This window comes from Uloborus diversus, chromosome 9 (genome assembly GCF_026930045.1).
Source record: "Uloborus diversus isolate 005 chromosome 9, Udiv.v.3.1, whole genome shotgun sequence".
In the NCBI taxonomy this organism is placed as follows: Eukaryota; Metazoa; Arthropoda; class Arachnida; order Araneae; family Uloboridae; genus Uloborus; species Uloborus diversus.
In genome coordinates, this window is record NC_072739.1 from 146,362,839 (window position 1) to 146,379,494 (window position 16,656).

General features: G+C 36.6%; 1 protein-coding gene across 1 annotated transcript in view; it reads left to right on the top strand.

The window, feature by feature from the left end:
* The window catches only part of LOC129229434 (trifunctional purine biosynthetic protein adenosine-3-like), a 78,640-nt gene that overhangs the window by 36,739 nt on the left and 25,245 nt on the right, over positions 1 to 16,656 (top strand). Inside the window, exons 12-16 of the mRNA XM_054863741.1 lie at positions 6,219 to 6,308; positions 6,439 to 6,575; positions 8,136 to 8,250; positions 9,075 to 9,214; positions 16,433 to 16,608. Coding sequence (XP_054719716.1) covers positions 6,219 to 6,308; positions 6,439 to 6,575; positions 8,136 to 8,250; positions 9,075 to 9,214; positions 16,433 to 16,608 — 658 coding nt within the window. The remainder of the gene's footprint in view (positions 1 to 6,218; positions 6,309 to 6,438; positions 6,576 to 8,135; positions 8,251 to 9,074; positions 9,215 to 16,432; positions 16,609 to 16,656) is intronic.

Sequence of the window (16,656 nt, forward strand, 5' to 3'; positions counted from 1 at the left end):
GGCACCTTAAATCAAAAAAAAAAGGGTAATTATAAGGAGTAAATGTTAAAATATAGATATATATGTATAATAAAACACATTGGTGAAAAGTAACTGTGCAAAATAAGTAAGATGTACGGAGATATACTTTGCAGTATACAGCGAATGTTAATTAAAATATATATATAAAAAAAAAATTATATATATATAAAAAAAAAAATAATAATAAATTCCAAAAGTGAAAAATAATTACGTAAAACCAGTAAAATGTACATAGATAGTTGATAAATCACTATTAAAATGTTTATACGTACAGTTCCTTGGATGAAGAGCAGTAATTAGCCCACATGTGAGCGACAGTTCAGGTGATAACAGGAATGACGAATGTGTAGCGGGGCAACTAGAGCACGTTCCCTAGTCAGCCGGAGAGGGAAAGTCCATAAAAGTCTGATATGGTGACTCTGAAGTGTGAGGTGGATTAACACTCTGGGCACATTAGAATACACAATGTTCACTGAAAGTAAATGATGCACTGTGAGGAAGATCCCTTGGATACGCAATGCAGAAATACTCTGCGGGTGGTCCTCTGGAAGGTGTTGGGTTCGCTGAGGCGTGAGCGTTCACTGTGGATGCTGGATGTTTACATTAAATGTCCCCCTGGCATTCATCTCCTACGCTGTTGAGGGATCCCGCAGGAGCGGGGGTGCTTGCACGGCGGGGTCGAAGGTCGCACGGGGTGTTTCTAGCGCTGCAAAAACCGGGTAGTCTCAACGATAATTTAAGGTGTCCTTCTGTTTAGGCCCCTGGCGCTAGGGCAAAATAACCAGTATCCTCTTGGAGCTCGCAAAATAAGCTTTCCATTGACAGGTCGTCCGTGGTGGTGCGATGACAGGAAGTGGATCAAGGTGGCCCGCGATGTTTTCCAATTCTTTATTCAGTCAGACAATGTGCTAAAACAGGGCGGGGACATGTTCAAAGATGAAATTAACGGATTGCAAATGAATGGATGGTCCAAAATCCGTGTGCAGCTACTCTACGGGAAGGGTTCAACAAGATCTTTGAATTGGTATAAAATATGACTCTCTAGCTGCTATATTTCTGTAGCTATGGCAAATGGAATGCGGAGCGTGTGGAAGCACGTCTGATTCGGAGGAAGCCCGAAGCTGACTCTCTGCAAGAGCTAGCGACGGACGTCGAGAGACTGTCTCATCTTGCTTTTTGCGACTGTCCTGCGGATGTTCGAGACAACCTGGCACTCAACTACTACATCGACGGGGTTCGAGATCCGGAAATCCAGAAAGCTCTACGGATGGCGGATGTCAAAGACCTGAATTCTGCTGTTGTGTATGCGATGAGATACGAGGCCGCCCAAGAAGCAACTCGAGTGGATCGCCATCTAATCCGGACTCAGGAAACTGATGAGTCTGATTCCAGGTCGTCCCATCTCGCTAAACTTGAGAGACAACTCGGTGACTTGACAAGACATCTGAGCAGCATAACAGCCCAAAAGAAACAAGAGCAGAAGTGCTGGAAATGCGGTAGTGAAGGACACCTGCGAAGGAGTTGTCCGGCTCGTCAAGCTACGCGAGGGAAGGAAATCACCACCACCAGAGCTCTGCAGATTTCCTCTTCTAGTAGTGGCAGTGATGGACTTTTCATTTACGCAGATGTAAATGGGAACCCCTGCAGACTGATTGTCGACACTGGAGCCAATGTGACAATCATTAGGACAGATGTGGTTCGTGAATTCGGATTGAAACTGCTGTGGACATCGCCACGCGTAAGTCTCCAGACTGTGACAGGTGACAAAATCGAGATTGACGGTAAAGTGGACTTGGAAATAGTGTTTGGGAATGCCACCTACCATCATACGGCATTCGTCGCTAATATCACGGACCCCTTCATTCTCGGATTGGACTTTTTGAAGAAATATGACTTCACTCTCGACTTCAAGACTAATGAGCTGCACTCGATGAGAGAAGACATAGCCGTTTTCCCTGCAGAAAGTGATGTAAAATCCGCTCATCAAATAATAGCCCAAACAGATTTATCGATTCCCTCAAGGTCAGAATCATTAATACCTGGCTCCCTTGAAGAAAGCAATAGTTTTCGATTTGGACTCATTGAATACCCTAACCTAAGCAATAACCTAAAAGGAGTGCTGGTAGCATCTACGCTTGTGGACCTTTCTAAGGATGTAATTCCTGTGAGAGTCGCCAACGTGAGTGAAAGGCCAAGGAATATCCGGAAAGGTGAAGTGTTAGCAACTTGTACTCCAGTAAACTGCATCATTAGAAGAATCAATTCCCCCGAGACTGTGTCTTCTGAGTCCTTGACATCGAAGTTAATTGGGAGTGCGCCATTATCGAAAGATCAAAGAACTGCTGCGGAACAATTGGTGGACGACTTCAAGCATCTGTTTTCATCTACATCGGAGGATGTGGGCCGGATGAATTTAACGCAGCATAGGATCTACACTGGAGAACACCTCCCTATTAAACAGCATCCAAGACGACTACCGTTCGCCAAGAAGGAAGAGGTTGAGACCCTCCTGAAAGAGATGAAGGAGAATGATGTCATCGAACCGTCATCCAGTCCTTGGGCCTCTCCCATCGTCTTAGTCCGAAAGAAAGATGGCTCCACCAGATTTTGTGTCGAGTACCGACGGCTGAATGAAATCTCCAAGAAAGACAGTTACCCTCTTCCACGGATAGACGACACCTTGGACACTCTTTCCGGACACAAGTGGTTTTCGACCCTGGACTTGAAGAGCGGCTACTGGCAGGTTGAGATACACCCTGATGACCGAGAGAAGACAGCGTTTACAACTGGACAAGGCTTATGGCAGTTTAAAGTGATGCCCTTCGGCCTCTGCAATGCACCAGCTACGTTCGAGCGTCTTATGGAGACAGTGTTAAGAGGACTTTCCTACGAATCCTGTCTGGTCTACTTAGACGATATCATCATCGTGGGACGCAGCTTCGAAGAACATCTGGCAAATCTTAGGAAGGTGCTGCAGAAGCTTAAGGAAGTCAATCTGAAGTTAAGCCCGTCCAAATGTAATTTGTTCCACCGGGAAGTGAACTACCTTGGTCACATCATCTCTTCTGAAGGTGTACAAACCGATCCAGAAAAGGTATCTGCGGTCAAGAGTTGGAGTCGTCCCGAAAACATCCATCAGCTGCGAAGTTTCCTGGGGCTCTGCACGTACTACAGGAAATTTGTGAAGGGTTTTTCCAACATTGCACGACCTTTGCATAAGCTGACGGAGAGCAAGCAAAAGTTTGAATGGTCCAAAGAATGCGAAGATGCATTTCTACGACTGAAGGAGGCTTTAACATCAACGCCTATTCTCTCATATCCTCAGCCTGGAAAATCCTTCATCCTAGACACTGATGCGAGCCACGAGGGCATCGGAGCTGTTTTATCCCAAGAAATTGACGGAAATGAACATGTCATTGCTTACTGGAGCAAATGCTTATCCAAGTCGGAGCGAAATTACTGCGTCACCAGAAAGGAGTTACTGGCCATAGTGAAAGCTGTAGAACACTTCCATCATTACCTCTACGGCCGAAAATTTCTGCTTCGGACAGATCATGCCTCATTAACTTGGCTTTTGAACTTCAAAAATCCGGAAGGCCAGATAGCCAGATGGATACAGCGGCTCCAGGAATATGACATGGAGATCAAGCATCGAAAAGGGTTATCTCACGGGAATGCTGACGCTTTATCAAGGAGACCCTGTCCTGAGAACTGCCACTATTGTTCCCGAACCGAGAAACAGTATGGAACGACTAGCCCTACCGCCTATCAGGTGACAGTGACTCCAACATCATCAGAACCTGATCCATGGAGTGATGACCAAGTTCGTAAGGATCAACTTGAAGACCCCGACATAAAACCAATTTTAGAGTTCATGGAAAGTGACAGTCGACGCCCTAGCTGGCAGGACGTTTCCATCTTCAGTCCTGCAACAAAAAGATACTGGGCTTTATGGAACTCGCTCCATTTACGGAACGGCGTGCTACACCGAAAATGGGAATCTGATGACGGCAAAACGTCTAGGTGGCAGTTACTACTTCCCCGATCAAGGATTTCAGATGTTCTGAAAGAAATACATAGTAGTGCGACTGGAGGACATTTTGGTGTCTTGAAAACCCTCAATAAAGTTCGGGAGCACTTCTTCTGGAGCAAGGCGAAGGATGACGTGGAGAAGTGGTGCCATTCTTGTGACGCCTGTGCTGCTCGTAAAGGACCGAAGAAGAGAAGCAGAGGGAAGCTACATCTGTACAACGTTGGAGCTCCTTTCGAACGAATTGGGATTGACATCCTGGGTCCTCTACCAAGAACTGCTGATGGGAACAAATACATTCTTGTTTCCATCGACTACTTCACCAAATGGCCGGAAGCATATCCCATTCCAGATCAAGAGGCTACCACCGTAGCAGAGACTCTAGTCCAACACTGGATCTCGAGATATGGAACACCTTTGCAGATTCATTCCGATCAAGGGAGGAATTTCATCTCTGCTGTGTTTAAGGGCCTATGTCAAATTCTCGGAATTGAGAAAACTAGGACAACACCACTACACCCACAATCGGACGGCATGGTGGAGAGATTTAACCGCACAATCCTGAACAATCTCTCACTTATGGTATCCAGAAATCAACAGGATTGGGACAAGAAGCTACCTTTGTTCCTGCTGGCCTACCGCAGTGCTGTCCACGAGACTACCGGATATGCCCCCTCTCAGATGCTCTTCGGACGAGAGCTTCGGCTACCTTGTGATCTCGTCTTCGGTCGTCCTCCGGATGCGACTGCATCGCCTGAGGAGTACATCCAGGATCTCCAGGCCCGGTTGGAAGACGTTCATAACTTCGCACGAGAGCGAATCAACATCGCGGCGGAGAAGATGAAGACCCGATACGACACAAGGTCTACTGGACATGAATTCAACGAAGGCGACAAGGTTTGGTTATGGAATCCCATCCGACGGAAAGGTCTTTCACCGAAATTGCAGTCGCATTGGGATGGACCCTACAAAGTCCTTAACCGACTGAATGACGTCGTAGTGAGGATCCAAAAATCACCTAATGCAAAACCTAGGGTTGTACATTATGATCGGTTAGCCCCATACTATGGCCATAGTTCATGAGTATTACGTAAACAACCATGGTTGATAACATAAAAGTTGTAGATAATTTTTGCTTTTAATGTTTAGTAATATTTCTTGTTATTATTGTGTTTTCTGTATCTGTTAGTTTTTAATTAATGTGTATATTTGTAAACTTGTGATAGAAGTTTGGCACCCTTTCTGGGGATTGTACTGCCCGGGACGTGCAGTCCTTAGGAAGGGGGCAATGTTACAAATCCTGTAAATAGTAATTATTGTAGTAACGTAACCTGTAAATAGTTTCCCGTAATGAATATACAACCCCTTTTCATATGGCTCAAGTATACAACCCCCTATTCTTTTTTTTTTCTTACTTCATTCACTGATTTTATCAATGGAAGTGTAGTTGTAGAACGTCGTAGCATTTTCTGGAATATTTGAGAGATTTCTTTTCGGTATATATAAGCCGTTAGCGATGGATAAACAGTTTAGTTTCGATTGATATTTCGAACTGAGAGCATTTTGCTCTGTTTATAGCGAGGCATTTCGCTGTGTTGTTTTCGTATTTGGAAGTAAATACGTGTGTAAACGTTGAGTTTACGGTGTTGTGTGATAATTGCTTAATTGCTGATGAATAATTTAGCAGTTGTTGAAGATCTTTCCTGTACATAGTGTAAATAAATTTCCTGTGCTTTTATCAAGAACTGTGTCTTCATTTCAAGAAAGTGGAAGTCGCACCGAATCCGTTACAATTTATTTTTTTTTTTTTTTGAAAGTGTGAAAGGTTGCGGATAATTGGGGGTTTATTGTATGTCAGAAATTTAGCGGTTTTGTTTTTGATGATAGCCTTCATCTTATGTGAATTGGTTACTAATCATAATTTTTGTAACCTACACCTCATCTAAAACTAAATGTGGTGTGTATGTATAGCTGATTCCAACCTAGACTGTTCATTTGGTAAGTTTTGAAAGATACAAGCAAAAATCTCAATATTTATTGTAAAATCTTTGTAAACAAACTTGTTACTGTATGAATCTAAAATGATCTACTGTAAAAAGCTTGAATGTTATACGCCACTTTTATCTTTGTTTTCCCATAATGTCACTATTTAAAATAATTCATTTAGGTACTAATCCAGTTGAAATCACGAACTTGCAGATGAGTGAAAATAGTTCTTTTGAAAAGAAAAATATTGGAGTGCTTGCATCATGTGATAGTAAGTGTAAATTTAAAATATTTAATAACTATTTAATTTTTTTTTGTTTGCATTTATATTTCTCTTTTTATTTTAGTATTACTGATTAAAATTTTACTGTAAAGTGCTTTTATACATTTTTTTAATTTAGATAATAGCTTGAGAGCTCTGATAAAATTTACTGAAAATTCCAACAATATCAGTGCAGCGAAAATAAAGGTAGTTGTATCAAACACAGAAAATAATGCTGACATAGATTTTGCACAAAGTATTGGAATACCTGTTGTGGTAAGTTTGCAAACTCTAAATATTTATACTGGGCGAAAATGATCGGTAGTTTTTTTTTCCTTTAATTTAAGTAAAAAATGTTTAGGGAAAACTTTTTTTCCTTTTGAAACTTATAATTTAACTAAGCTGTAGTGATCCCTTTGTAAATATAAATAAATATCCAAATCGTGTGTGAAGGAGTGGAGAATCTGCACAAAAGTATCTCAACTTCAGTTTCTTAATTGAACCCGATACAAAAACTGCATGCCCTTCCCAGAACTTATTTTCGCAAAGCTTTGCATAGTCTAAGGACTCAACCCAGTTCCTAATGGCTTCCACTTCTTATTTCTCTCAAATTTAGCATGAATTTTAAAATTTGGAAGTGGTATTTTTGTTTATTTTAAAATCAATTATTTAAATTTGATTTCCCCAAGATTGGATAATTTACAAATAATATTTTATAATTTTTTCATAAAATGCTTTGAATTTTTTTTTCTTTTTTATTATTATTATCGTTTAATATCATACTTGAAATTTTCAGTTTTGTACTCAAGTTTATTTTTGTTGATGGTACCACTCATTACATTTTTATAAAATTACCCCCACTCCTCCTCCTGTTTTTCTTTTCTATTTTTGAGCATTTTCTATTCTGTATTTATTGATAGTTAATTTGCCGTTTTGGGCTGTTTTATTGTTTCTAATTTATTTCATTGTTTTTATGTACTCTTTTTTTCTAATTGCACTACATTACACTCCTTTTTACCCTGTATCCTCCACCAAGGGTGCCCCCCCCCCAAAAAAAGGGGGAAATACTCCTTAAACCCATCTCCCCCCACCCCTAAAAATTTCAATGGCGCAGTCTGCACCATGACCCCCCTAAATGGGCACACCTGTCCACTACAGGTGGTTTAATTAGTTGGACGGACAAGGCACTAAAGACTGCTCTGTTTTTTGATTCAGACCAGGAATCAAGCAACCCCGACCCAGCACTCTCTCTCCCTCCCACACACAGATATTGGTTTGAGATGGGAACTTAGATACTTTGTGGACATAATAGATTTAATGGGCACTAGTCGCCACTAATGAACACCGAGAACCTTTGACTGGCATTAAACTTGCCACCCTCTAGTTAAGAATTTAACAGCATATTGCTTTGCATTGATAAAGAACCTCCTTGTAACAACGAAACCTATGTATACAAACTTGTTACAAATGTGTATTCACTTTGCAATTTCTGTGCATCACAACGTTGTTGTCTTTAGCATTCAGTTTTGATGCAAAAGAAACAATTTTATGCCTAAATCAAATTGGACCAAAAATTTATTAGGCTGATTTATTTGGACTTGGTTGTTAGTTGGAACAAGTTGAATAATTTCAAAATAAATCTTCATTTGCGATGTGGATTGTGTGTACCAACTATCCATTTGTGAATATGTCTTCTGCATATCAAATTCAAGTGTTTTACTACGAAATCTTTCTTCTTTTATTCATAACATTTCCATAACTGTTCAAAATAATTTGTAGTCTGTAATAGATGTGCAATATATTTTAAAGCTTACTTCTATTGTATTTTTCAAATAGGTAGTAAATGAAAACACCTTTACCTCAAAGCAAGAGTATGAAAATGCAGTGCATTCCGTTCTAGAAAAATATCGAGCACAAATTGTTTGCATCGATGGCTCTATAAATGTTTCAGGTATTGAAAAAATGATTTTTAAATTAAAATCAAAGTCAGCATTAGAAGCCCAAATATCAATAAAAACTGACACCTCACTCCCTTTTTTCTTTCTTTATCCCCCCCCCCTTTTTTTTTTTTTTTGCTTTTCTCAAATGTCTCTTTTTCAAAAGCCTTTCTTTGAAAAGAGGTCCTTGTGAGCCCAAAATTCATATTTACAAATTTTATTGCTATTTGTGCTTCTAATGTTGATCTTATTTTTTAAATATTTTGAATGAGTAAACCGTTTATAACTTGAACATATATATAAGAACCATGTCATGATAGTAAATTTTATTACTCATAAAGAATTTTAAGCCTAAAATAATGGGCAAAACTAATGTCTTATAACTATCCTTTCCAAACACATATACCTGAGTTAAGTTAAAATTATTGAAAATTCAAAAAGTGATTTTCCATACATTTCTTGTGCTAGTCATAATATACAGTAATAGCCCCTTTGGACACATCTTGATATCATACATCATTCATATTTATTTTCAATTTTAGACAGCTTCGTAGGGTTGTGAAGAAGCAAGCTGTTGAAATCCTATAAGTGATTTTCCATACATTTCTTGTGCTAGTCATAATATACAGTAATAGCCACTTTGGACACATCTTGATATCATACATCATTTATATTTATTTTCAATTTTAGACAGCTTTGTAGGCTTGTGGAGAAGCAAGCTGTTGAAATCCTATAAGTGATTTTTCATATATTTCTTGTGTTAGTCATAATATACAGTAATAGCCACTTTGGACACATCTTGATATCATACATCATTCATATTTGTTTTCAATTTTAGACAGCTTCATAGGCTTGTGGAAAGGCAAGTTGTTGAAATCCTATCCTACTTTAGTGCCTGCTTTTGATGGAGCAGACATTTACAAGCAAGTCCTTGATATGAAAGTTAGAATTACTGGATGTAGTATTTGTTTTGTAGAGGTAATATATTTTTCAACTTTCTTGAGGCATTTTGTTTTTGTTTATGAAAAATACATCAATAAAAATCAGTAAAATAGTTTTATTTTAGCAATGCAGTCAAGCCTTCTTATTAGAATATTGGTTAAAAGAATATCCTGCTTAATGTAATACATTTTCATAGAATATTGGTTAAAAGAATATCCTGCTTAATGTAATACATTTTCAATGTACCAAACCGCTGATGTCTATTATTTTAATCCTGTTCAATGAATATCCTGCTTATTAGAATAATTTTTCGTGGAAAATTGGCTATTCCATTAAGTCGGCCTGACTGTATTTGCCAACTTTATACAATCATTGTAACTCTGTTTTAGTTCATGCAAAAGTTAAAAACCTAAAAATAAACTAAGTTCTGGTATAAGTAAAATGACACAACGTGTATAAAGTACAAATAAAAGCATTTAAAAGAAATTATTTTTTAAACTCTCTTTTAAATGCTTTTAAAAGAGAGTACTTTAGTAGGCTACTAAATTATGATGCTATGCCGATTAGATGCTTAGAAGAAAGTTGAGAACTGTTTTGTACTTGATTCCCCATCTGACAATACATAAGCCATTATTAATGAAAAACAAAATCTTCAGGCTTTATGGTGCAGAAAGTATACTTTTAAAGGAAGTAATTTAGTTTGTGCTAAATTGCACATCATGCGAACCAGGAAAATTAACCGAATGTGAAGGATATGTTATTTACAATTCATTTCTGCACCTGAATAACAAAATACAATGTTACAACATAAAAGAGTTATTTTTTTGTCAACAGTCCAACTTTGACATGACCTAGCAATCTCATTAAAAAGGAGTCAGTCAATTCACATCTGCCAGTGAAGCCTCCAGTGTTTTTTACGGCTGGTAAATAAAACCAGTTTTTGCAATAGAACATTTATTGCATTTTTGTTGGTTAAAAACACATTTAGCACAGCAGACAGTTAGATACAACATGTTATTAGAAAATTTTTAGATGCAATTTTTAAAGCTAATTACTGTGTTTTAATTACAATATCTATTTTTAAGAGTGCAAAAAAATGTCTATAGCATAGTCCTAAAGTCTAGCATTTAGTACTCGTAGGCTTAAGTAGGTTAAAGAAACTTAAGTCTACTTTATACATGTTGTGTCAGTTTACTTATTTCACAGTACAAAGTTTTCGACTGCTTTTTCTCAGTTCTGATATATTATTGCAAGTATGGTGCATCTCTGGTAAGTTGAGCTGCTAACTTCACAATGTTTACCTCTTTTGCAAGTAATCGGGAAGGGTAATTGGCGCTGAGTTGGCTTTGGTTACTTTCATAGTAGTTTTGCAAAAGTATTCCAACTTAAATCCACAGCAATAACACATCCCTTTTTAAATAAACGGAGGTAAACATTAAGCAGCAAGTTACAGCCTTTAAGCCTGGGCTAAGGCACAGGGTGGCGACAGATCAGGGAGATCAGGGAAAAGTCAGGGAACTTTATTAATCAGGGAAATATCAGGGAATTTTGAAAAAATAACAAAAAATCAGGGAAAATTGATTTTATGAAGAAAATTTTTTTTTTTTTTTACTTTACGAAATTAAGTACTCTAATTCCCTACACATTTTCTGCCAATTATCTGTTCTAAAAAAAAAGTAAAGTTAATGAGGTGCGATTTTACACTGCCGCATTTTTGTGCATTTTTGGATATTTATTTTACCTAGCTTGAAATTTCCTTTTACGCTTTCAATGCTACGTAAAATAAACAACCATACAGGCAAAGAGAAAGCCTTCATTAATGCCTTAGCTCCTTTGGCTTTATTCCATCGTCTCGAAGTAATTAAGTACTGTAATCCCGATTTCAAGAAGAAATCTTTGGTTTTTGAATTAATACTATAAAAGCTTAAAAGTTATTACTTCTTCACGTTTTTAATTTAATTGCTAAAATTGAACTTTCAATAAAAAAAACTTTGTTTTTTGCCATTATACTATTTCTTGTCACCGCAGATTATAAAGGCTTTCCTTTCTTCAGACTTAAGTAATTCTTTAATTTTATAACGAAGTTGTATTCTTCTTTTATATATTTTGAAATTAACTGATTGCTTTTTCTTTCTTTTTTTCCTTGCATTTCAAAGTTTGTTACAAAGGCAATCTAAGATTTTTTTTCGTTAAATACTGAAATCATTTGAAATAGAGTTAACTTGTGTGCTTAAGTAAATGTCTTTACTTTTTTATTGTTAAAATGCTGTATTCATTCATTAAAACCTATGTTCTTGATTAGAGAAAAGCTCCCTATGAATGCATGTCAAATGGTTTAATCTGTTTTGCATAAATATGTCAATTAGTTATATAAGAATAACTACATTACTTCTATTCTTTCACTATTACTTGTTATTCTTGCAACAATTATTATACTGTTTGAAAATTTAGTTCAAAATAATTTCAATTACTTTTTAGTTCTATCATAAATACACGTATGTTTTTAAGAGTAATTTTAATAGTTTTTTAAAATTCTTATGCTAAGTGGTTTCTGGAAGTAAAGTATTTTTTTTTTCAAATTTTCTATAATCTGTTCATGTATAAAAATTTAATATACTGTTTTGTAGGTCCCCCTCCCCCCCCCAAAAAAAAAAAATTGTCTTGGCTTTTTTTTAAACCATTTTATTAAAAAAGTAGCATCTTTTTAAAATATATCTTTAGTTCATCAATTTTACACAATTTAAAATGTTTAAAATACTGCATTTTATACAAACATACAATGGATTTCAAGTGGAGCAAAGAAAGAAAAACATTATCATTGGTAACATAAATCAGGGAAATTTGGTGAACTTAATCAGGGAAATCAGGGAAAAGTCAGGGAACTTTTTTTCACAGTTCCTGTCGCCACCTTGAGGCAGAACTTCATGCAATATACCGACAGACTGATTAGGACATCCTGAGACTGCAGTTTCTTGCAGTCTCTTGTTATGAATTCCTCATATGGGCTATATTGCATGAAGTTCTGCCTTAGCCCTGGCATAAGGTGAGTTGAATCGTACCATTGCTGCGGACTCTCACTGGTGTGCTAAACTTACTTTAGCTACCAGTTTGTTTGCATTCTCAGCTTCAGTGAGATGATATCTGCCTCCAGTTCGATTATTATCTATCCAGACTGATGAGTCCATAACAAGGACAAAACTTCAGTCTCTGGATGGCATAACAGGGCTGTTGATATGCTGCGTTAAGGTAAAACATAGTCAAGGTCATAGTCCAGCTAACCAGAGCCGCACTATACATAAATTCTACCTGATACAAATTGCAGTCCCTTCATAGCTCCTACTTTTCCTATTTTTTATTACTTTTTTCAAATGTTACCTTTTTTCTCCCCCCCCCCCTACTATTCCATTTTTAGCATGATGCTCCAAATTTTGTATTGATTATTTACTTCTGTTTTGTTGATTACATATTTGTAGTATTGTGCCACGCTGCTCATTTCTTTTGCCAATAAGGCAATTTCCTCTGAATATGCACCAAACCTACTTTATTTATCTATTGATCTGATATTTCTCCCATGTATATTGCAGTTGAAAACGATCCTAACTTTTTGTTGTGCAATTATTTTCATTTTACCAAAAAAAAATTGCTGTATTCACCAAGCAGTCCTTTCCCATCCCCTTAATTTTCTCTCATCTAACATGCACCTCGACCCCAATGCTCTGTGGCTTCGGCTCTTTGAGAGCATAAAACTAAATTACTTATGTTCACAATTCAAAAAAAAAAGATAAATAATTTGAATTATGGCATTTTGAGTTCAAATTATGTTTTTTGCAATCACGAGTGTGTGGGTATGTGTGTATGTATGCGTGTGTGTTTGTGTCTGTATGCAGGCATGAGTGTGTGTGTGTGCATGTATGCATGGGTGTTTGTGTCTGTGTACAGGAATGAGTGTGTGTATTAGGGTGGAACGAAAAAAGCAAAGTTTTTACTTTCGAATCGTAATAGTGCAGAAAAGTTGCAATTGGTGAAGACTTACAAAACAAAACAAAAATTTTTAAAATCGGATAATATCTTCCGATCCCGCAACAAGCCTAAAAATTTGAAAAAAATGGAAAATTTCATGTTTTTAGCGATTTTTTAAAAATTTTGCTCCAACGTTTCTTTTTAATACTCTAAGACGGAAAAGTTACGATTGGTGAAGCCTTCAGAAATTTTTAAAAAAAAACATGTTGAAATCGAATAATACCTTCTGATCCAGGAACAAGAATGAAAAGTAAAAAAAAGGGAGAATTTCATCTTTTCTTAGTGATTAAAAATAAAATTGTTCTTGCTGTTTCCCCCCCCCCCCCCCGGTGTTACAGGGAAAAGCCTTTTAAAAAACCCTAAAAATAAACATAAACATTAATTTATTTCTTGACTTTTAAGGTATCTTCTAAACATGCAAAACTACCATTCTTTACAATAATGAAATATTTTCAAATAATAGAAAGTTATAAAATATTTACCAAATTTACAATCCAGTATACAAGTCTTATTGTTTTAAGTGTTTCTTGTGGAAGCTAATTTATAATCAGATTTTTTGGAAAATTCGGGCATAATTGATCTGTATTTCAATGTTGCTTTTATGTAGCCATCTCTTGATTTAAATCCACACACTTTGAGTGAAGCCTCCGTCACTAACTTCACACATCTTTTGACAGCTTGCGTATGGCAGGGGAATAGTTTTATATCCCAGCCGGGTATAGTGCCTGTTACAATAAATTTTTCAATGTCTTTGTTATGACCGTTTCGAAGAAAAGGTGGAGAAGATAGCTTTGTCGTGTTCCAATTAATAATCTCTGTGTAATCTTCTGCTTCGAAATTTAGAGATGGAATGACAAAGTTTCTAATGCTTTTGCCTTTAGAAAGAAACTCTCTGGCTTTTAACACACTTTAAAACGCTAGTTCTCTTATGTGCCTCCTTTCACCAAACACCATTGCCATTAATTAGATTGTCAGGTAAGTATCGACAGGTTTGAATTGTTCTGTAAACATGAATGGCACCGTCTGTGAAATTTTTGCGGTTCTTTATTTCAAACCAGACCGACATGTAACATCTCAAAATAAAAAGTCACTATGTGTTTTAACTCACCTGATAGGATCGATACACTTACGTACAGTCTAAGAACTCTATTTGCACAAGTGAGCCATCTGGAATATGAGAGTGGGCCGGGGTCACGATTTGACAAATCATTTGGTCCAAAGTTCCAATTTTTCCTATGCCATGTTTCCTCTGAAGATAGAGAAATCTTTGTTCAGAGATCAGTATCTTTTCAGATTTTTCACACGTACATTTCATGTAAATTGGACATTCACAAATGTCTAGGGTCTTTTTACAAGTGCAAATAACATTCTTTACGCACTTACAGGCAGAGACGTCAAAGAGTTTCCTTCTTCATTTTTAAATTTATCAATCCTTTCTTTAAACTTTAGTTTATCCTTGTCTCGGTTGTAAGATCTCATCAAATTGAGATATTTTTTGTAGAAGATATCAATGAGCTGAGCAAATCTTTTCAGGGAAACTGCAGGAATCGAGGCCTTATCAAAGATACATTTAACTTTTTGTCCTTAACAATGGAAAAATTCATTTTCGTGTTATTGACTTTTCTAGGTAACTCAAATCTCTCTTGAAAGCAACTTTGAAGTACATTTTCATAAGTAAGGAGCTTATTTGTTGGCAAATCTCTCGGGTGGCCAAATATAGGGCACTCAAGGGACTTTCTCGTAATTCTTTTCTGCAAAGATGGATTCATGTTTGAAACACGTTAAACAGAGCAAATAGACATCACACGCACATTAGAAACATTGAGAAATACTGATGCCAGCACGACTGCTTTATTCATTTAAGTAAGATACCTATAGACACAAACCAACGAAAAAGCTCATAAATTCAAGATCGTGAGGCGCTAATGGGGCGTATTAGATGCATGCACTGTACTGAGCTGCATAAGCAAATATGAGTCACGCGGGATTAAAGGGCCATGAAGACAATTTCAAGACAGGCTAGTACTAAAATATCACATTTATTTTATAAACAAACGTTCTTTCATTAGTATTTCATACCGAACTTATGAGGATCGTTAAACTAAAAGAAAAAAAAAGCTGAAAAAGTGCTTAAAGTTTACATTTCTTTAAATATGTAGGTTCGTTGCGCGATCGGAAGATATTGTTTTATTTAAAAAAATTTTTTTTTTCTTTGAAGTCTTCACTAAACGTAACTTCTCCGTTCTGTAGCCTGAAAAAGTACATTGAACCAAAAATGTTAAAAATTCGGAAAAAAAACCTGAAATTCTCAACTTCTTCGATTTTTTAGGCTTGTTTCTGGATCAGAAGATATCATTTGATTTCAATTTGTTTTTTTTATTTCTGAAGGCTTTACCAATCATAACATTTCCGTCTCAGAGCCTTAAAAAGAAACATTAAAACAAAATTTTTGAAAAATCACTAAGAAAACACGAAATTTTCCATTTTTTCAAATATTTAGGCTCGTTGCGGGATTGGAAGATATTATCCGATTTTAAAAATTTGTGTTTTGTTTTGTAAGTCTTCACCTATCGCAACTTTTCCGCACTATTACGATTCGAAAGTAAAAACTTTGTTTTTTTCGTTCCACCCTAGTGTGTATGTTTGTTTGTATGTGTATTTGTGTCTGTGTGCAGGCATGAGTGTGTGTGTATGTTGGATATGGACACAACCTGGAGATGGTTTTCGCAAGAGGAGCAGCATCGTGAGGCCGGTCGACAGTGGTGCTGCAGAGGGAGGCGGTGGGAAAATAAAATCATAGGAACATCAAAACAGTCAAATGAGAACAATAAGCAATCGTGATTGCTCAAAAAAAAAATTACTTCCCCCTCCTGACTAGCTTTCTATTGACTAAACTTTATATCTCCTTAAATTTCTTTTAAATTTGAATTTTAAATTCTATAAAGCAATATTGCTTTACTTGGTGTTATCTTTTCTTGATTGCTTATTTTTCCTATATTGTGACCTATATACTACTGAGCTACGTTCCCCAAATGAGCAAAATAACCTTTTAACTGCCCAGTCACAACAGCTAACTGACCTTTTACACTTGAATTTATGCAAATTTTATGCACATCTGTCCTCCCCCCCCCCCTTTCTGTGTTACATCTTTTATCTTTCTTTTTCTAGGTAATAAAAAAAAAGTTCACTTGGTCATTATTTGCTCATTAATTTTTGTTTTGTTTTTTCCTCAAGCCTGAAAATAAACAAGGGGCTATTGTTGAACAAGCAGCAATATCTGTTGATGCTGATGATACAATTAAAGTTTTGAGAGAGAAAATACTACAACTTGAACAACATGTGTACACTAAAGCTTTGGAACTTGTAGCTAGTGGAAAAGTTACCTATAACACTGAATCTCGTGTATCACGGTAATAGATTCACGATTTTCTAAGAAATTTCTATTTTTTAGGCTCTAT